Here is a 23,455-nt window from a genome sequence, read left to right as displayed (position 1 = left end):
CTGGTTTGAAGGCCTAACAAACCGACTTAAAGGGAGGCTGCAAACAGCACAGAATAAATTAGTACGAGTAATTCTGAACTTGGGCCATAGATCACATAAAGCCACATACTTTCTAATGTTACCAGCTAAACTAACACGTTCTGGTTAATACAGACAGCAGTTCACACTATCAGCTACATTAATTATCTGACTTTTTTAATAACTAGTTGCATTGTTTTATCATCTTAAAGTTTTCCATCACTACTTTCTGTTATTGTTATTATTAGCATTAATATAAGTATTTTAATCAAGACTTTATTTTCCCTTTTAGAACTGAGTTGTTTTAACAATATGCACATTATGTTTTGGGAGGGAAACATGTGAGTATTGTGATTTTTGTGTATAACTTTGGGAACATTTATCTTGTAATATTAATGATCAATAAAACATATTTTATAATATATATAACAGCATAAAAATATGAAACATTAAAACTACCAAATGAAGATAAAACTCCTTCAAGTGTAGATTGTGTATTTAATGAAACATATCAGATGTTACTTTAAAACAAGACAAACAGATCTAGAGGTTTACTCCTCGATGCAGCGGCCGCAGGTTTGACTCCGACCTGCGGCCCTTTGCTGCATGTCAAAAAAACAAGACCAACTCAATCTAACTCAAAATAATCTAACTAGTGAGGTCCAGGCGCCAGGGTGTTCCAGTGGTAGAGCGCGCCAGTATACAGAGGCTCAGTCCTTCACGCAGAGGCCGCAAGTTTGAGTCCAACCTGCTGCCCTTTCATACACCCCCCCCCCCCCCCCCTCTTCTTTCAAAGCTGTCACTAATAAAGGCCAAAAATGCCAAATAATCCTCTAAAAGAATAAAAGCTGGATTGATTATTAAAAAAGTGTAAAACAACATCAGGGTTCTGATTGGATGATGTCTGGTGTTGGTGACCAATCAGAAGACAGAACCCAAATCAACATGAATAATAAAATAATAAATAATACATAATAAAATCAATAAAACAGGAAATATATCAACAACAACAACAGAACAGAGACATTAAACTAACATCGCTACGGTTACAAACATTAACAGAATAAATCAATCAACATTTTCTTAATTAACAAGAAAAACATGAAAACAATAATCCCCAAATATTATCATCATCTCAGTCTAATCAATCATCACTGAGTATATTAAACTGAACATAACAACTTAACTTCTAAAGATATTAATCAACTATTATAAATCCTGTTTATTCTTTACTCTGTTTCAGATTTAGTTGTTTGTTAATATTTTTGTTTCTGTAGAAACTTCCTGTGTCTCTTTCAAATTAAAAGCCTACTTACAGAATCCTTTTGTTCCCTAATATCCAGAGAAAGTAAATATCATATTCAACAACAACAACAACAACAACAACAACAACGGAGGAGTCTGTTCCTGAGGATCATTTGCGTGCCAAATTTCAAATGTGCAGATTTAATGATAAATAATATATTTTTTAGAAATGACTTGATGTTTCAGTGTGAACGAGGCCTTTTCTTCTCACTTCTTCACTTTCTTCTGAAGTCTTTGAGTTAATTCTTCATCTGATTAAACTCATCAGCCACTTTCTGACAGCTATCAGCTGCCTGGATGACGTACTCTCTCAACTATCTTTCTTATGGATCTCAGTCAATCTAATGACGTCCCTCATTGACATTCCCATCATGAGTAATTGTAATTAGTAACTTTCCACCTCTGCAATTCACTGCTAATAAAGAACAAATAACCATAACATTAATGCTTTTTCATATAAAACCAAAGAACAGGATTAACAAGAAAACAGAACTGGTAGCTCTTCATTCTTTATCAGCTGGAAACATTTTATTTCAGCCCTCGTATTGTCTTCACCATCGTCCATGAAGTCATTCTGGGTCAAAATTGAAAAATCTGCTTTTTTTTTTTAAAACTTTACTATAATTATTACTATAATAGAATAGTTAAGATCAGAGGATGATATAGTCAGGATGCTGTTTGAAACCATTTAAAAACTTTTTTTCAAATGCCATGAAATTAAATAAATCAACCAGAATTCAATCATTAATCTTACCTGTGAAGAACATGGATGTCTGGATGTCTGGGTTCATACAACCTACATGATGCATCCGAGTTATTTTGGGACAATTTGGTTGTTAAGAAATCCAAAATTCTGATATAAAAAAACTTTGAAAACAGGTCAACTTTGTTTACTTTATAATTAAGTTTCTCCTCAAAAAAATTAGTCTGGCTATCAGCAGACTAATGTTCAGTCTTTTAAGATTGATTATTAATCTGGGGAGTCTGCTCTGGATTTTCTCCTGCACAAGAGGCGGGATCAACGGGCATAGTTCAAATAACTCTGGGCGTAATTGGATAGTCCTTCAACCAATCAGAGCAACGATCCAGGTGACGTAGCAGCAACAGCGCCATCAACGGGTTGCTGCGCTTCGGTGGCCGCCATGTTGACTGTAAACAAGAAGCTGATTGGTCGCTTCTCTATCGTCATCGTGTTAAACCAGCCAATAGTGCACCAGGTGGATAAGCCAGTTTGTGATTGGTTCGTGCAAACACATACACACACACACACACACACACACACAGACACATAGACACTCACACAGACACACACACACACACACACACACACACACACACACACACACACACACACACACACACACACAGACACATAGACACTCACACAGACACACACACACACACACTGACACACACACAGACACACACACACTCACACACTCACACAGACACACACACACACACACACACTGACACACACACACACACACACACACACACACACACACACACACACAGACACATAGACACTCACACAGACACACACACACACACACTGACACACACACACACACACACACACACACACACACACACACACACACACACACACACACACACACACACACACACACACACACACACACAGACACATAGACACTCACACAGACACACACACACACACTGACACACACACACACACACACACACACACACTGACACACACACACACTGACACACACACACACACACACACACACACACACTGACACACACACACACACACACACACTCACACAGACACACACACACACACACACACACACACACTCACACACACACTGACACACACACACACTGACACACACACACACTGACACACACACACACACACACACACACACTGACACACACACACACTGACACACACACACACACACACACACACACACTGACACACACACACACACACACACACACTCACACAGACACACACACACACACACACACTGACACACACACACACACACACACACACACACACACACACACACACACACACACACACACACACACTGACACACACACACACACACACACACACACTCACACAGACACACACACACACACACACACACTGACACACACACACACACACACACACACACACACACACACACACACACACACACACACACACACACACACACACACACACACACACACACACACATACTGTCTTCATTAATATAAACTGTCCATACTGTAATGATAAATAACCCCTTATATATGTGCAGAACAGGCACTAGTTGATCTCATTGATGTTTTTGACTCAGTTTTAGTAAACTAACTAAAGACACAGATGACTTCAGATCTTTCTGCTGTGGTCTAAATGTTCACCTTGCTCCAGTGATGAGCAGCTGTAACTCCAGGACACTGGGACATGTCTTTGTGTAGCAGTCTAGACCTCGGTAACCCTCTAGTCATTTCTTTCTTTTGAACATTTGAGGTAGTTTACTACACATGTACTGCAGCCCTGCCTGAAATCCTTCATCTTTTTGACTTTCCATTTGTTTTAGATGGTTGACCTTCTCTGTGTCATGTTTCTTCTCCATCTCCTCAATCAGGAAGTCCAGGTGGACATAAGTAGACAGAGAAACCACATTCAAGGAGATCTGCTCCAGTTTGACAACATGATGGTAGGCTTCATCCAGCAAAGCTGTTTTATCTGCTTCAAGGGTTTCCTTCTCTTTCTGAAGAGTTTCCAAAAGGCTCCCTTTCTTCTCAGTTTCTTTTAGCTTTAGATAAATCAACTCAATTCTCTCTTGCAGGTTGTTGATGCAGGCTGTCAGTCTGATTCGCTCGTTCAGGACATTCACGGTTGTCTCCAACCTCTGAGGTTCAGTTTTTACCAGAAAGTTTGTGAACTTATTCATTCCTTTCATTGATATTTTATCTGCATGTTTGAGGTTTTCTTCATCCTCTGTCCTGTATTCATGTTGGCAGTTATTAAACAGGAAGTGAACAGGCTGATTCTTCTCATTTCTGGCACATTTAATCTTCGCAGCCTCGAGAGCTTGTAGAGCATTTTTAGGTGTTATTCCATCTGAGTGTGTGATGAGAGCGACGATGTTCTTCTCTATATCTTTTCCAAACAGAGAGATCACTGAATCAAAGATGTACTTCAGTCGGTCACTCAGTTGATTCTCACTCGCTGTCATCACCAGACCCACTGCATTAATCTCATCAACTCCATCCTCTGACTGGAACAAGTCTAGTAATCTTTGACTGATGATGTCATCATGTTCGATCCCTCTGGTGTCTCCGTATCCAGGAGTATCGATGATGGTCAGAGAGTAGGGCAGAGTTTTATCTTCAAAACCAAAGATCTGGTACACGATCACATCTGATGTCTGACTTTCTGATTGACTTCTCTTCTCGTCTTCTACGATCTTAAACCAGACATCATCCTCCCACTCCACTCCCATGGCGTAGTTGACCAGAGTGTTGATCAGAGTAGATTTTCCTGTTCCTGGTTCACCAACAAGTAAGATGGTTTTGTTTTTCTCGTTTGGATCTTTTTCACCAAGAGTCATTCTTGTCAGAGATCCAATCTTCTCTTTCTTTGGTATCAGCTGGTAGACAGCAGGAGATCCTGGTTGGATCAGAACTTTGCAGGTGATGTTGTCATATCTGGATGAGGTGTTGGTATTCCTGTAGAAAAGTAAAGACATAAACAACATCACTCTACTGACCAAGGTCTCTTAATAAGGATGAGTCCACCTCATAAAAAGCTCTCTATTCTAATGCAACTGTGTTAATCAAACAAACATAACTCAGTTATACAGACCTGAAAACACACAGCATCTGTAATTTATATCACTCAAAGAAAAGTGGTAACACTTTGATTCCATCTACTTACTGAGCTTTGTCCACCGGAGGGCTCTGAAGCAGGGCGGTAGGTTTAGACGGGGCAGGCAGTGTGGTTGAACTGGGGCTGGTGGTCTGGGGGGGGGTAGGGGTCTGTAGAGAGAGCGGGGCCTCAGGTTGACTCCTCAGAAAAACTTCAACAGTTGTCTCCAGCTTTTTAGGGGAATTCTCTGTCAGGAAATCAGCGAATTGACCAATTTGGTCCTTTGTTAATTCCCATAAACTTTTCAGAGCAACCTTATTTTTCTTTGTTTTCTGTCTGCTCTGGTGGTTATTAAACAGGAAGTGAACGGTCTCATCATCTTCATCTTTAGCACATTTAATGTTTGCATCCTCGAGAGCTTTCAGAACATTTTCAGATGTCACACCATCTGAGTGTGTGATGAGAGCGACGATGTTCTTCTCTATGTCTTTTCCAAACAGAGAGATCACTGAATGAAAGATGTACCTCAGTCGGTCACTCAGTCGATTCTCACTCGCTTTCATCACCAGACCCACTGCATTAATCTCATGAACTCCATCCTCTGACTGGAACAAGTCTAATAATCTTTGACTGACGCTGGCATCGTGTTCAATCCCTCTGGTGTCTCCGTATCCAGGAGTATCGATGATGGTCAGAGAGTAGGGCAGAGTTTTATCTTCAAAACCAAAGATCTGGTACACGATCACATCTGATGTCTGACTTTCTGATTGACTTCTCTTCTCCTCCTCTACGATCTGAAACCAGACATCATCCTCCCACTCCACTCCCATGGCGTAGTTGACCAGAGCGTTGATCAGAGTAGATTTTCCTGTTCCTGGTTCACCAACAAGTAAGATGGTTTTGTTTTTCTTGTTTGGATCTTTTTCACCAAGAGTCATTCTTGTCAGAGATCCAATCTTCTCTTTCTTTGGTATCAGCTGGTAGACAGCGGGAGATCCTGATTGGATCAGAACTTTACAGGTGATGTTGTCATATCTGGATGAGGTGTTGGTGTTCCTGTAGAAAAGTAAAGACATAAACAACATCACTCTACTGACCAAGGTCTCTTAATAAGGATGAGTCCACTTCATAAAAAGCTCTCTATTCTAGCTTAGCTGGTAGAGCTTGTGTCCATATAGAGAAGATTATTCCTCGATGCAGAGGACGAGGGTTTGAATCTGACCTGCTGCAGGTTTCCTACATGTCCCCCCCCCCCCTCCCCCTTCATGCTGTCCAGGTGATTAAAGGTGGAAATGCACGAAAAATAATCTTTCAAACAATAAAATGATCTTACAGAACTCAATAGAAGAGTAGTAGAAGAATGGAGGGAAAGGGAAACGGAGGGAGGTGAGGAGGAGGAATGTGAAAGTTTCCGTTGGCTGCCACCCAGAGCCAGTCTTTGTGGTGATGAAGGTTAGAGGCAGCGTTACTGCTATACTATAAATAACAACTTACATGAGGAAGTCATGAAATATTGGGTAATAAAATGCATAACATGCAGAGATATGAAACCAAGTCATTCTCTCAGGTCTCTTTGACTCCTGTTGAACATCAGAGGGTTATAAACCAGGGAGCAGGTTGGTTATTACTTTATATATTATTGGTGCTGTTTAAAATGAACCAGATCAGTGAATATCAATGTTTATGATTTGAAGAATAATGAATGTGTGTGATCACTATAACCGGTATAGAGATCAACAGTGACCGTCCATTTTCTGAACGGCTCTGCCTCCAGAAGTGATTTCCTCTGTTCTATATCTCCGTTGATGTTTGATTAATAAAGAGTTTTAACCCTGGAACCATGACAACCAGCTACGAGAGGAATCAGGACCAGAAAACATTTGATTTGGAGCAAAAAACATTTTGTAAATAGAAAAAAGTTAAAGGAACAAGACTGATTACTGTAGTCGTACGATAAATATTACCCTGGTAACCCCGAATTGGACCAATCAGAGACGTTGCTGTTATGCTTAGGATTGTGGGTAATGTAGTATTTTTCCATGACATCACATCCTTAGAGCTCGGGGTCAGTCTACCTCAGATTGTCTTTAGACTTTATCTCTGATAATCTAATCAATCAATCAATCAATCAAAGGGATTGGTACTTCCACAACCACACTGTTGAGCTCTATTATGAATTATTCTTATGGCTCTTTATGCAATATAGATAGTTGACATATATAAGTATTGCTACAAACCTCTCTTATGTAGTAAAATGTGATCCAGCAGTGTTTAAAACTGTGTCTTAGCAAATAATACTCACGTTGCCATGGTAACACGTTTATTAGGTTTGTACATTAATTCAGACAGATCAGGAGGTTCTTCCATGCTCTGTCTTCTTCTTGGTGTTGAAGCCATCTCCAGGTCTCCTGGTCCTCCTGAAGAGTTGAGATCTCCTCTTCAGAGTGATGAAGAAGCTGACTTTAAATCAAACTGTGATCTGATGAGATCAGAAAGGTTCTGGAGACAGGAAGAGACACACATCATCAGAATAAACACACACACACACACACACACACACACACACACACAGACACAGACACAGACACACAGACACACACACACACACACACAGACACAGACACACAGACACACAGACACACACACACCCCGTAGCAACATGCTCGTTCATGAGCTTCTCTCTCGTGTCTCTTACAAGTATAGTTTGTTCATGGTATACGTGGAGAACTCATGAACTCAGTTTTCATTGTCTAAAATATTCACTAACATTAAACATTGTGTTGTCGTTGTCCCTGATCGTTTACATGCTCATCTAAATAAATGATGGATGTATTTAGATAACCAAGGAGATGTCATCATTATGTCGTGCTACTAACTAGCGCTAGCTACTAAGGTTAGCCTGCAGTTTGGTGAACAGAGCTTCTTCTCTTAGTAACATCCATGGCTCTCATCAACGTAACCAGCTTTACAGCATACAGCCGTACTATGTCTGTAGGAACGTCATGTAGGCATATAGCTATGTTACCGTTCTCTTAATACACCCATGCTAGCTACTGCTGATGTTAGCTACTAACGATGGACCGAATGACGTTACATCCACGTAACAGGCTTTACAGTATACATACACCCCTTGGGTGTATCATAAGATAATGCCATAGCTGTATTAATATAACACATGGTGAATTACAACCATTAGTTATATCCATTATTACAGCTACAGGACCTCAGGAGAATAGTCATATGAGCATGCTCAGTGCAGGGCGACATGGGCGGGCGTAGTCCCTGCGTCCATTATGCACGTTTATTAGACTAACCCGTCCCAGAGCGACAACCCCATGGGTTTTAGTAACGTTACCGTGTAAAGCATCAGCCTCTTCTGGCTATGTAACATTTCTGCATTAAAATGTCTAAAAACGACTATACCTATGTTATATATTTTTGAGTTGTGTAGTTACACTATCCCAAATGTTTCCACCAAACGTCAAACCCAGAGAAATCTGTTATTTTATTTCTGACACGGTACGTTTCCTTTAGTCGCCCGTCAGTGGCGTCATATCACCTTTCACCCTCTAGTTACTCATAACTTCTGTCAAAACACGGCACCCAGATGATGTGTTCAGGAGTAATTGTAAATCATACAATGTCACAAAAAGAAATACTCATAACCGTAATACTGCTTTTTCTGCCACGCAGCATCATTTTGTGATTAATTACATGTCACTTTGCAATGCAGTAATACACAGCTCTTCCAGAAAAATGTGTAGTTTTTTTGTGATTATGCGTCACGTTTTCTTAAAAAATGTGATGGAATATGCGGGATATTTATGCAATTTTATGCAATGAAATCCCGGGAACTTTTTAAAACTGCGGTTTCATCGCGGCTTCATCGCGGGATTTGCAGCTTTTCGAACGTCGCGTAATTACGTCACTTCATAACGTTCCCATGGCAACAGGGGAAAATGGCTGCTCTTGTGTGAAGTAAACGCAACATTTTTCAACTTTCTGCTAAGGTATATGGGACTTTTTTGCAACGAAAATGCGGGGATTATGAAATCATGCAAGCCCTGCATATTTTGCGCAGAAATCGGCAATTTATGCGGCGAAAGTGCGGCGTATTTGAAAAGATGCGGCCCCCGAAATAAATATGCGGACTTTGGCTGATTATGCATTGAATTATGAGATCGCATAATCACGTTTTTCTGGAGGGACTGAATACAGCAGAGATCTTATTTATTAATACATATCAATATTAATCCATCTTAACGTTACTACAATGTGCTGGTTGACAAGTAGCCTAGCTAACGTTAATGCTAATGCTTGGTGGATAACATTATGAGGTTACAACATCGTTCAACACGTTCATAAAGTTATTAATAGTTTGATTGTTTTGACCACGGTTAACAACACTAGGCGACCCATGAATGAGTTCACCAGTAACGTTAACGTTAGCCTTTAGATAGACGACTAAACTAATGCTAATTTAGCCAGCTAGCACACCCCGGTCTGTCTGCCTCACTCCAACGGCACAGAGAGACTCAGTCGGGATGTCAGCTGACAACAGCCCCGGGACATGTAGCAATAGTTACCGTTAGCCCCCAGCCAGCTAACAGCCCCGGGACATGTAGCAATAGTTACCGTTAGCCCCCAGTCAGCCAACAGCCCCGGGACATGTAGCAATAGCTAGTTACCGTTAGCCCCCAGTCAGCCAACAGCCCTGGTATTTGTAGCAATAGTTACCGTTAGCCCCTAGCCAGCCAACAGCCCTGGTATTTGTAGCAATAGTTACCGTTAGCCCCCAGTCAGCTAGCAGCCACGAGACATGTAGCAATAGCTAGTTACCGGACATTCCCCCAGCAACCCCCCCCCCCCCACACCCCCCCCCCACACCCGTCTCTCAGCCTCGTTGAGTAGCTAGCTAGCGTGACAACAAACCCCATCCGCCCTGGTGTTGAAACCATCCAAAAGGTGACATTGATATGTGAAATATATTTTACAATTATGTTGGGGAGACTGCAGCTATTTTATTAGAATGACATGAATAAACGTTACTAAACTTGAATGCATTCTTACCAGCATTTTCACACACACACACACACACACACACACACACACACACACACACACACACACACTCCCACCCTAGTTATCAGATAGAGAGCTGCTGTATATCACTATAAAACATTAACTTGCTGCCAGCCTTCAGCTCACAGTTCAAACACATGTTAATGTCATCTTAAAACTAATGTTGATTATATGTATTATATTTCTGTAGAATGAGCTGATATATATCTTCACATGTGGTGTATGTTTCCCTGTTTGTTTGTAGTTTAGTAGAGAAATGATCATGTTGTAGTTGTATATGTGTGTTCTCCTCTCCTGCTGTAGCTGCTGCTTTTTAAATGCTATTGTATGTATTTCATCTGTTATAAATAATATAAACTAAAGTAAATCCCGTCTCTCTGTCTCTGGTTCCTCTCCAGAAATCCAGCCAACATGGAGGCTGATCTCTGGTCAGTCTGACAGTTAGAGTCCCAGTCAGAGTAGTGTTAGCTTCTCTGCAGCTTTCTGCTCTCAGACTAAACTAACAGAAAGACGGCTAACATTACCTTCAGCTGGAGCTTCAGACGGAGGAAACTAAAATAAAAAAGATATCCATAATGAGAACATTCTCTAACCCTAAATCCTGAAACAGACCGAAGAAACTAACTGCGACACATCCTGTGTGAAAGTGAAAGTAAACTTTAAACAGGAAATGCCTTGAACACAATAGACAACAATTCCAGTAATCCCGCCAGGAGCATTGTGTGTGTGTGTGTGTGTGTGTGTGTGTGTGTGTGTCTGTCTGTCTGACGCCCCAACATTTACATAGGCTACACCACTGACCTGAGATCAGCTAGTCTCATGAATCTAGGTCGCGCAGATCAATAAATTCACTTCTGAGACTTTTTTACGCGAGAAATGAACTATGTAAAGCTCAAAAATGTGGGCCGTTTCACGAAAATTGATGGCTAATTGCAAATTTGGTAACACAGTGGAGGACTTCACAAGCTCCACAATGTGCCGGGACCATAGCCAGTATATATAATGGAGCACCAGGTCCCGTGTCTCTGGACGGAGACCAGTGAAGTCTCTTTCCCGGTGATGGCTGAGCGTTACTGAGCAGCCTCCAACTGAGCTTGAAGACGTAGATGTGACGTGAGCAACCTGTCTGAAAGTTGGAAGTCTTCTGGTAGCTGTGCCAAGAGAAATCTCAATCATTCCCAATCTAGCAGAGACGGAGAGCGTAGGTATATGTAAGGAGATAACATAGACACAGGCTAATTATTGATCACTAAAATGATAGTTAACATTAGTAATTAAACTTAAACAGCTAATGGAAGTCCAAACTGCCTGAGAGCTTCTCCTGTACTATACGGTAATTCCTCTACTATGAGACAGTAAGTCTCGTGGTTATGACCCAATCGTTAGCCTATTTTTATAAAAACGTCTGCTACGGAGCCATAACGTGAGCTACAAGGTAATGGAGCCTTTTATACATTGTCGTGTTTCTTTAGAAATAAACAATGGACAAATAGAGTCTTTAAACTCTTCAGATGTAAAGTTATTCTCTGTCAAAGTGACGTCAAAATGAATGGCAGTCAATGGGATGCTAACGGGAGGTGATGGCTTGGTAGCATCAGAATGGCGCCATAGGAGCTGTGCGGTCCGAGGAGAAGCTGACCCCCTTGGCCGGGACAGGCGGCGGCTGCTGGCTGGGTTTGCTGCCTTCTCTGTCGGCCTCTCCCCTTCACAGACCCGCTGAGCTGGAGCTCTGTCAGGATCTCACACACCAGCTGCACTGAGTACTTTAGAAAGAAGAAAGTTTGGAAGTTTTTCAAGGATACTGGAAATGAACCACATTGGTAAATGCAGCGTACAACAGAATACTGGCCCGGGCACGTGTGTGTGTGTGTGTGTGTGTGTGTGTGTGTGTGTGTGTGTCTGAAATATGAGACCTGCTGTCTCGTCACCACTGTATGTGCTTCCTCAACCAATCAACTTACAGCTCATCTAAATATTCATGAGCATACCATATTTGGAAGAAAAGCTGTCGTTGCAAATAGAGCCATATCCACAGGGATGCATAAGGGCAAAACAAAAAAAGCACCTGGGCCATTTATAATATCACCCCTTTAAAGTTGTGGGGTCCAGCATTTTGTCCCCACAAAGTATACTGTATTCCTGGTTTTTGGACCCCACGAATGTAGTTAAACAAGAACACACACACACACACACACACACACACACACACACACACACACACACACACACACACACACACACACACACACACACACACTCTCTCTCTCTCTACTCTGAAGAAGTTGACCTATATTGTTTGTTTATGAAGTCCTAACCGGAAGTTCTGTGCAGCGCTGAGTCAGCTGAAGTAGCAGAAGCAATACAAACAGCCGGGCGCATGCGCAGTGGCAGCAGGCAGCGAGCTCGTGCTGCGGATCGACCCACAAACTTTATTTAACTTTTAATAAACTAAAAACCTTTAATGTTTATTTCTGTTTTTCGCGGCGAAGTGAAGACAGACTGCGACGTCACAGAGCAGGTGACAAACAGCACGAGACACTCCGGAGCGCGAGACCTGTGGCCGTTTGTCTAACGCGGAAGTCCTGTCTGAAAGGTCTGAATTTAAAATATATAGTCCTATTAATTTTATCTTAACAGCCGGTTGACCTACAGGAGAGTTAATTAGTTCAACCAACAGAAGAAATTAGGCAAAATATTTTGTTTTAATTCATTTAATTTTTTTATAAAACGGAAATACTAAAAGTACGTTATGACTTTGTTTTAGAGTTGTATTTAAATTCTTTTTACTACTGACAGCTTCAGTTAACATGAAACCACAAACCCACCAGACTCCATGTAAATAATCAGGACTTTTAGCGTGTATAGAGCCAGCATATTTCCACCAGACTCCATGTAAATAATCAGGACTTTTAGCGTGTATAGAGCCAGCATATTTCCACCAGACTCCATGTAAATAATCTGGACTTTTAGCGTGTATAGAGCCAGCATATCTCCACATGTAAATGGGTGAATTAAGGGTTTATTTCAACCAAACCAGAGTGGTGATTGTTGGAACAGTGGAAAGATGAACCAAGACGGCTTTTGATAGTTTGATTTAGTTTCTGTCCACTTTGAATGAAGTGTGTTTTACGATGATAAAAGTCCTGATTATTTACATGGAGTCTGGTGGGTGTAACTAAAATGTAACTAAAGCACTGACAGACTCAGATTATTATTCTAAGTATCTGACAACATTATGGGATGGATCCCTACAGAGATAGACCTTTTAGTTAAAGAGTAAGATCCTTTTAGTTTAACATGAAACAGCCCCGAAATCACCATCACCAAACACACCAGACTCCATGTAAATAATCAGGACTTTTAGCGTGTATAGAGCCAGCATATTTCCACCAGACTCCATGTAAATAATCTCTACTTTTATCATCGTAAAACACACTTTAAATTAAATCAAACTATCAAAAGCCGTCTTGGTTCATCTTTCCACTGTTCCAACAATCACCACTCTGGTTTGGTTGAAATGAACCCTTAATTCATCAATTTACATGTGGAAATATGCTGGCTCTATACACGCTAAAAGTCCAGATTATTTACATGGAGTCTGGTGGAAATATGCTGGCTCTATACACGCTAAAAGTCCAGATTATTTACATGGAGTCTGGTGGAAATATGCTGGCTCTATACACGCTAAAAGTCCTGATTATTTACATGGAGTCTGGTGGAAATATGCTGGCTCTATACACGCTAAAAATCCTGATTATTTACATGGAGTCTGGTGGAAATATGCTGGCTCTATACACGCTAAAAGTACTGATTATTTACATGGAGTCTGGTGGAAATATGCTGGCTATACACACTTAAAGTCCTGATTATTTACATGGAGTCTGGTGGAAATATGCTGGCTCTATACACGCTAAAAGTCCTGATTATTTACATGAAGTCTGGTGGAAATATGCTGGCTCTATACACACTAAAAGTACTGATTATTGACATGGAATCTGGTGGAAATATGCTGGCTCTATACACGCTAAAAGTCCTGATTATTTACATGAAGTCTGGTGGAAATATGCTGGCTCTATACACACTAAAAGTACTGATTATTGACATGGAGTCTGGTGGAAATATGCTGGCTCTATACACGCTAAAAGTCCTGATTATTTACATGGAGTCTGGTGGAAATATGCTGGCTCTATACACGCTAAAAGTCCTGATTATTTACATGGAGTCTGGTGGGTTTGGTGATGGTGATTTCGGGGCCGACATGACTCGCGTGTCTTTGAATCTTTCCTCTAGTTGAGGGATGAAGAGGAGTCGGCTGCTGGCCGTGCTGGGGGGCGGGATCTTCTGCGTCGCTGTGATGTCACTGTACCGGATGCTGGAGCTGATGCAGGGGGCGGAGCTTCAGCAGCGCTTGGATACACCTATTGGACAGGACGAAGTGAGTCAGCACCCAAATTTCTCCCTTTGTTTTGAACACGTTGTTTTTCACAAATTAGCCTTCTCCATATCAGGATTATATTATCAACCTTAGTATTAAACTGGCTAAATAACATATTCATAAATGTAAGTACTCTAATCAGAAACCTTTATTAATTGTGTGTTTAACCAATCAGCATGCTTGTGTGCAGGATTTGTTCCACCTCCAGCAGAAGATTGACAGGTTGGAGCTTCTCCTTAGCGACAACAACCGTCTGGTTGCTACGCTGCGGGACACTCTGATCCAACGCAAAGCATCATGGGAAGCAGGACGAGGGGCGAACGGCAGCTCAGGCTCCGCCCGCCGGCTGCCTGGTTGCCGATTGGCCGAAGAGATGAAGGACGGAACCGATGGCGTGCAGGTTAGCTTAGCATAGTATAGACAGTGTAGATTCATATTAAAGACATCAAAACTATGAAGGAACACATTTGGAATGATACAGTAAACAAAAAGTGTTAAACAAACCAGAATATGTTTTATATTTTAGATTCTTCAGAGTAGTCACCTTTAGCTTTGAGGACAGCTCTGCACACTCTTGGCATTCTCTCTCTGCTACAACACAACATTAGCTGCATGCTAACAACAGTAGCTCCATGATAACAACAGTAGCTGCATGCTACCAACAGTAGCTACATGCTAACAACAGTAGCTACATGCTGACAACAGTAGCTACATGCTGACAACAGTAGCTACATGCTAACAACAGTAGCTGCATGCTACCAACAGTAGCTACATGCTGACAACAGTAGCTGCATGCTGACAACAGTAGCTGCTTGCTAACAACAGTAGCTACATGCTAACAACAGTAGCTACATGCTGACAACAGTAGCTACATGCTGACAACAGTAGCTAAATGCTAACAACAGTAGCTGCATGCTAACAACAGTAGCTACATGCTAACAACAGTATCTGCATGCTACCAACAGTAGCTCCAATCTAACAACAGTTGCTACATGCTGACAACAGTAGCTCCATGCTAACAACAGTAGCTCCATGCTAACAACAGTAGCTCCATGCTAACAACAGTAGCTCCATGCTAACAACAGTAGCTACATGCTGACAACAGTAGCTACATGCTACCAACAGTAGCTGCATGCTAACAACAGTAGCTGCATGCTAACAACAGTAGCTCCATGCTAACAACAGTAGCTGCATGATAACAACAGTAGCTACATGCTGACAACAGTAGCTACATGCTACCAACAGTAGCTACATGCTAACAACAGTAGCTGCATGCTACCAACAGTAGCTACATGCTGACAACAGTAGCTGCATGCTGACAACAGTAGCTGCTTGCTAACAACAGTAGCTGCTTGCTAACAACAGTAGCTACATGCTAACAACAGTAGCTACATGCTGACAACAGTAGCTACATGCTGACAACAGTAGCTAAATGCTAACAACAGTAGCTGCATGCTAACAACAGTAGCTACATGCTAACAACAGTATCTGCATGCTACCAACAGTAGCTCCAATCTAACAACAGTTGCTACATGCTGACAACAGTAGCTGCATGCTAACAACAGTAGCTGCATGCTAACAACAGTAGCTGCATGCTAACAACAGTAGCTCCATGCTAACAACAGTAGCTGCATGCTAACAACAGTAGCTACATGCTAACAACAGTAGCTCCATGATAACAACAGTAGCTGCATGCTAACAACAGTAGCTGCATGCTAACAACAGTAGCTGCATGCTAACAACAGTAGCTCCATGATAACAACAGTAGCTGCATGATAACAACAGTAGCTACATGCTAACAACAGTAGCTCCATGATAACAACAGTAGCTGCATGCTAACAACAGTAGCTCCATGATAACAACAGTAGCTCCATGATAACAACAGTAGCTCCATGATAACAACAGTAGCTCCATGATAACAACAGTAGCTGCATGATAACAACAGTAGCTACATGATAACAACAGTAGCTACATGCTAACAACAGTAGCTACATGCTAACAACAGTAGCTGCATGATAACAACATAATTTTTGGGGTTTTTCCCTTTATTAGACAGACAGACAGGAGAGGGGAGAGAGGTGGGGGTGACACACAGCTAAGGGCAGCAGGTCAGATTCTAACCCGGCCGCTGTAAAGGACTCAGCCTACATGGGGCGTACGCTCTACAGGGCCAGCTAGAGCCCCCCCCCCCCCCTCTCTGTATTGACCAATAGTAATGAATGTCCAAACTGAGACCGTACCCCTTGATAATGTTCAGTATGAGTAAGACTACATCAGAGCGTAGTACTGAAGGTACTGAGTATTTGTGTATTTTCCCGGCTGCAGCTGCTGGATGTGTACGACCTCCTGCCCTTCGATAACCCCGACGGCGGCGCCTGGAAACAAGGCTTTGAGATCCGTTACCAAGGCAACGAGTGGGACGAGCAGCCGCTGGAAGTTTTCCTGGTTCCTCATTCACACAACGACCCGGGTGAGACACACACACACACACAGAGACACACACACACACACACACAGGGTTAAACCCAGTTATGACTTTATTTAAATGTAATAATTCATATCTTGCTGTTGCGTGTCTGTGTGTGTGTGTGTGTGTGTGTGTGTGTGTGTGTGTCTGTGTGTGTGTGTGTGTCTGTGTGTGTGTGTGTGTGTGTGTGTGTGTGTGTGTGTTTCAGGCTGGTTGAAGACATTTGACAGGTATTATGAGGACCAGACTAAACACATCCTGGACAACATGCTGATCAAACTGAGTGAAGACAGCAGGTACTCCTCTTCATTTCAATTCAACTTTATTCATAGTGTCAGATTATCTCAGGACAGTCGGTCTAGACCACACTCTATCATTTACAGAGATATTACACTATTACATAATAGTTTACTGAAGAAACCGTATGTAGGGAAGAAGGAAAGAAGGATGAAATAAAGGAGGGAAAGAAGAGGGAAGGAAGGAATAAATAAAGAATGATGTAAAAGGTGTTAAATCTGTCAGAGAGGATGTTTGAGTCTCTGCAGGTTTGGGAAGATGATTTATTAATATGTTTGTCGCCTTTTCGTGGCCTTTTTGTTGCCTTTTTGTCGCCTTTATTAATGATATATGTTAGTGATCATCAGGAGGAAGATGAGTTATTAATAATATATGTTAGTGATCATCAGGAGGAAGATGAGTTATTAATAATATATGTTAGTGATCATCAGGAGGAAGATGAGTTATTAATAATATATGTTAGTGATCATCAGGAGGAAGATGAGTTATTAATAATATATGTTAGTGATCATCAGGAGGAAGATGAGTTATTAATAATATATGTTAGTGATCATCAGGAGGAAGATGAGTTATTAATAATATATGTTAGTGATCATCAGGAGGAAGATGAGTTATTAATGATATATGTTAGTGATCATCAGGAGGAAGATGAGTTATTAATAATATATGTTAGTGATCATCAGGAGGAAGATGAGTTATTAATAATATATGTTAGTGATCATCAGGAGGAAGATGAGTTATTAATAATATATGTTAGTGATCATCAGGAGGAAGATGAGTTATTAATGATATATGTTTGTGATCATCAGGAGGAAGATGAGTTATTAATAATATATGTTAGTGATCATCAGGAGGAAGATGAGTTATTAATGATATATGTTTGTGATCATCAGGAGGAAGATGAGTTATTAATAATATATGTTTGTGATCATCAGGAGGAAGATGAGTTATTAATAATATATGTTTGTGATCATCAGGAGGAAGATGAGTTATTAATGATATATGTTTGTGATCATCAGGAGGAAGATGAGTTATTAATAATATATGTTTGTGATCATCAGGAGGAAGATGATTTGGGCAGAAATCAGTTATTTCTCCAAGTGGTGGAACAACATCAACGAGGAGAAGAGAGAGGCGGTCAAACGGTAACTTTGATTAATACTCTGGTCTCCATCATCCACACCCAGTTACAGACAGACAGACAGACAGACAGACAGACAGACAGAGAAGAACCAGAGACACTTACATATTATTAATACTCTGGTCTCCGTCATCCACACCCAGTTACACACAGAGACAGACAGAGAAGAACCAGAGACTGTAAAACTATTCGATAAACAGATCAGAACAACCAGGATGCAAAGCAAGTACCACTATGTAAAGCAACAAGTAGAAGTTTGGAGGTTTAAAGTCAGATTTCTAAAATGTCCAAAAGGTTTAAGGGCTCTATTTTAACGGTCTGAGGTCACGGCGTGAAGCGCCTGGTGCAGGTGTGTTTAGGGCGTGTCCAAATCCACTTCTTCTAGTTTGACGGCGGAAACAAGTGTCCGTGTGCCGGGTGCATGGTTCTAAAGGGTTCTAAAGGGTTCTAAAAGGTTGTACTTAGTGTCTTCATTAATCAGAGGGATGTTTTGGGCGTAACATGCAATCAACCAATCAGAGATCATCTCCCATTCCCTTTAAAAGCCAGGCGTGTTTGGACCTTGGAGCATTGCTGTTATGATGGAGGATTTGCATCGTAATATTTTTATTAGTAATCTTCTGCATGTGTGTGTGCTGCTGTGTGTCCCTGTGTGTGTAACAAGCATAGTGTGTGCGCTGTGCACGAGCCTAGGATCATTTTACTAATGCTCTGTTAAAATAACAATGAAATGCTGCGTTATTGACTTTAGACCAGGTTTTTGTTGATCAATGGTGCCATCACTTCCTGCTGCCTCAAGATAGCAATACTCCCAGAATGCACCTGAACACACCTCCCTGTAAGACCAGCACGCCCAGAATGCACCTGAACACACCTCCCTGTAAGACCAGCACACCCAGAATGCACCTGAACACACCTCCCTGTAAGACCAGCACGCCCAGAATGCACCTGAACACACCTCCCTGTAAGACCAGCACGCCCTGAACACACCTCCCTGTAAGACCAGCCATGGGCCACAGATGGGTGCAGGTGCATTTACTATTTAAACAACGTGGGCGCTGGACGGGAAACTGACAACTGGGTCGGTCTTAAACTAGCAAAGAGATTTGGGTCGGGCTTTGCGCTGCGCTGGGTGCAAGATAGGGCCCTAAAACTTTTCAAAAAGAAAAAAATATTCGATAAACAGATCAGAACAACCAGGATGCAAAAGAAGTACAACTATGTAAAGCAACAAGTAGAAGTTTGGAGGTTTAAATTAAGATTTCTAAAATGTCTAAAAGGGTTAAGTGTGACTTGATTTGAAGGGAGTGCTGTAACTTGTTCCAGGAAGTAAACACTGAGCAGAGCGAGTCTGATAATGTTCCTCTGAGTAACGCCTACCAGACACTAGACACTAGAACTAGACCCCTCCATTTGCATGGTTTTATGTTAGCCTAATAGCTGGTCTGATTTGCATTATGGAAAGTAGCCCATCCCATTCTCTAGGTATGGTGAAGGGTATGTGATGATGTGGGGTATGGTGAAGGGTATGTGATGATGTGGGGTATGGTGAAGGGTATGTGATGATGTGGGGTATGGTGAAGGGTATGTGATGATGTGGGGTATGGTGAAGGGTATGTGATGATGTGGGGTATGGTGAAGGGTATGTGATGATGTGGGGTATGGTGAAGGGTATGTGATGATGTGGGGGTATGGTGAAGGGTATGTGATGATGTGGGGTATGGTGAAGGGTATGTGGTGATGTGGGGTATGGTGAAGGGTATGTGATGATGTGGGGTATGGTGAAGGGTATGTGATGATGTGGGGTATGGTGAAGGGTATGTGATGATGTGGGGTATGGTGAAGGGTATGTGATGATGTGGGGTATGGTGAAGGGTATGTGATGATGTGGGGGTATGGTGAAGGGTATGTGGTGATGTGGGGTATGGTGAAGGGTATGTGATGATGTGGGGGTATGGTGAAGGGTATGTGATGATGTGGGGTATGGTGAAGGGTATGTGATGATGTGGGGTATGGTGAAGGGTATGTGATGATGTGGGGTATGGTGAAGGGTATGTGATGATGTGGGGGCCAAGGGAACTTTATCAGGATGCATAGTATCCTGGATCCATGTAATAACTGGCCTTTCAAAATAAAAGTCTGCCTGCCTCTATGGGAATTTAACATAGGGGTGTACTGACTTATGCCCCCTGTATTTTAAGGAAGAACATTTATTTATTTACGATACATTATTCATTCACAAAGAAAATTGGTGTCCTTAAAGGTTGGATTTTTCCTCATTTTTTTAATCAAGGCATTAACATCAATTTTTTATTCCTCTTTTTAGTCAACTTTAGCGTGGGTTCATAAACTCATGCTGAGCACTGTATATCAACTCAATATCCCAATGTTATATCAAAAGGTTGCGATAAGTATGCAATATTTAGTTTATGTAGTGGAGCGCTGCGTCCCGTCCGTTGGCTGTGTGGCTTAGTTGTGTTTGATTTAGAGCTTGAAAATGATCATGTTTCATTGGCCAGTTACCGTGGTTACCATGTGCAGATGTTAGTGCACGTCAGGGCACATGTCCACTACGTGACAGACCCTATGGAGCGTACCATGTGACGTGTGTGCATATTTCGACGTCTCAGTCTGACGTTGAAATATGCACACACATCACGTGGTACGCTCCATGTCTGAGACATGTCCCAGTCTGAGACGTCAGTGTTGTTTCTTTTTGTAATATTAGTTTATATATATATATATATATATATATATATATATATATATATATATATATATATATATATATATATATATATATATATATATATATATATGAAAATATTAAATCCTGTTGTCTTCTCTTCCTCTGTGGTGTGCGTGCTGCTCTCTGATTGGCCAGCCTGGTGGAGGCGGGGCAGCTGGAGATGGTGACGGGCGGCTGGGTGATGGCGGACGAAGCCAACAGTCACTACTTCGCTATGTTGGATCAGCTGATGGAGGGACACCAGTGGATCCAGAGACACCTCGGTACCTCACTTCCTGTTTCCTGTCCCTATATATTTATACACGTAGATACTGTCGGTACGATCCGAGATGCGTGTAACCAATGTCATCTCTGCGTTGTGTATTAACTGAAGACTTCACTTGCGTCTCAGTCTGGTCAGATTGATTCTGGTGAACAAAGAGTGATATCCTGGTCAGCCACGTAGGACACAGTACACACACAAAATCTACGCATTTTTACGGATGGACAACAGCTAATTAGCAACCTAGCATGCTAAGCTAACTAGCATGACCTAAGCACTTTCTGTACATTGCACGAGATAAGCATTTCAAACGGTATACATAGCCGTCGCTACATTCTACAGAAGTATTTATACATCATCATATCAACATGGCATGTTAATGAAATATTATTAAAAGAAACAATCAACATGTGCTTATGACTGGGTGTGATCCAACCTACCACGGGCACGCTCCTCGTGCACAGGCACCGCTAAGTGACCAGGGCATATATCTACAGAGGAGACGCCCACTGACCAATCACAATACAGAATGTCAATACAACCTCTTGGTATTGGATGATTAAACCCTGGCAAGTGGAATCACTAAATAACTCTGTTACGTGTGCATGCCCATACATACGTAGTAGAGAACGTTTCCTAAACCATTTGTGTCACGCATGCGTTGAAACACTTGACGGCCAGACGGCACAACTGGATTCATATTTTTGTAGGCTACATTTGAAGTTATTCATTATGCAGGTCTGTTTTATAAAGATATTTAAATTAAGTACTTATTGTCACTGATCTGGTTGGCATGGTTAAAAGTGGGAATGAGTTTAATTATTATGAATGTTATTGAAAAGTATAATATGAACAATGTCTTAACGATGTGGAATATCTTGTGCAAGTCGTCTGGCTTCGTTAATTCTGAACCCATTTTCACAAAATGATGTTTGTTTTGAACGTAAAAGTGAACAGTGGTTACTGGTTGGCATGGTTACTGGTTGGCATGACAGTATGATTAGATTAGATTACATTAAATCTCTCCCGAGGAACAAACACACACATCCTTAAAATATATTATTATATTAGTTGAGATTGTCTGTCTAATAATACGGTATATATTTATTTATTATTCAGCTCTTATAAGGTAACTGCTAATACACTACACATATTTATATTTAATTTATATTACTCTAAACCACCTTCTGTTAATCAACTGTACACTACTGTCTACACTGCTCTATATCTCTGGTCCTGTCTATACTTGATATCACGTTGCACTTTTCTGCTCTTTTTACACATCTGGTCTGTCTTTGTACTTGTACTCTGTATATATATATATGTATATGTGTGTGTGTGTGTGTGTGTGTGTGTGTGTATATGAGTGTGTTTAAAGTGTTGTTGTTGTTGTTTGTCTGCAGGTGTGAAGCCGAGCACCGGTTGGGCGGTGGATCCGTTTGGCCACTCCCCCTCCATGGCCTACCTGCTGAAGGGGGCGGGGCTTAGCCACATGGTCATCCAACGCGTTCACTACGCCGTCAAGAAGCACTTCGCCCAGCAGCGCACGCTCGAGTTCCTATGGCGACAGAGCTGGGGTGGGTGTGGCCACAGTGACTTTACATCCCCAAAACTGTATGTAAAACTAACTCCACCCACTTCCTGTTTCCAGACTCCTCCCCCCGCAGTGACATCACGTGTCACATGATGCCGTTCTACAGCTACGACGTTCCCCACACGTGCGGTCCCAACCCGGCCGTCTGCTGCCAGTTCGACTTCCACCGGCTGCCGGGGGGGCGGGTCTTCTGTCCCTGGAGGATCCCGCCGCAGCCAATCACAGAGCTGAACGTCCAGGAGAGGTCAGCAG

The 23,455-nt window shown here is 41.7% G+C and overlaps 2 protein-coding genes across 3 annotated transcripts in view; one reads left to right on the top strand and one right to left on the bottom strand.

Moving 5' to 3' along the window:
• Positions 1-3,505: 3,505 nt before the first annotated feature.
• Positions 3,506-10,891, bottom strand: LOC116065610. The gene is made up of 4 exons (XM_035991869.1): positions 10,783-10,891; positions 7,479-7,675; positions 5,246-6,232; positions 3,506-5,037 (listed from the first exon to the last, which is right to left on the bottom strand). Exons 2-4 carry the CDS (start codon positions 7,571-7,573, stop codon positions 3,807-3,809), a joined length of 2,313 nt encoding a protein of 770 aa, XP_035847762.1. The 5' UTR covers positions 7,574-7,675; positions 10,783-10,891; the 3' UTR covers positions 3,506-3,806.
• Positions 10,892-12,649: 1,758 nt separating this feature from the next.
• Positions 12,650-23,455, top strand: part of LOC116065613 (alpha-mannosidase 2) — a 34,017-nt gene continuing 23,211 nt past the window's right edge. For both annotated transcript variants that reach the window (XR_004895111.1, XM_035991868.1), the window contains exons 1-9: positions 12,650-12,851; positions 14,549-14,693; positions 14,884-15,093; positions 17,019-17,163; positions 17,369-17,456; positions 18,519-18,602; positions 21,483-21,610; positions 23,013-23,186; positions 23,261-23,447. Coding sequence is in view for 1 of the 2 variants with exons in the window: in XM_035991868.1 (XP_035847761.1) it covers positions 14,556-14,693; positions 14,884-15,093; positions 17,019-17,163; positions 17,369-17,456; positions 18,519-18,602; positions 21,483-21,610; positions 23,013-23,186; positions 23,261-23,447 (1,154 nt within the window). In the remaining variant the exon portion in view is untranslated. The remainder of the gene's footprint in view (positions 12,852-14,548; positions 14,694-14,883; positions 15,094-17,018; positions 17,164-17,368; positions 17,457-18,518; positions 18,603-21,482; positions 21,611-23,012; positions 23,187-23,260; positions 23,448-23,455) is intronic.

Source organism: Sander lucioperca, chromosome 14 (genome assembly GCF_008315115.2).
Source record: "Sander lucioperca isolate FBNREF2018 chromosome 14, SLUC_FBN_1.2, whole genome shotgun sequence".
NCBI lineage: Eukaryota > Metazoa > Chordata > Actinopteri > Perciformes > Percidae > Sander > Sander lucioperca.
This window is presented reverse-complemented; position numbering and strand designations above follow the sequence as displayed.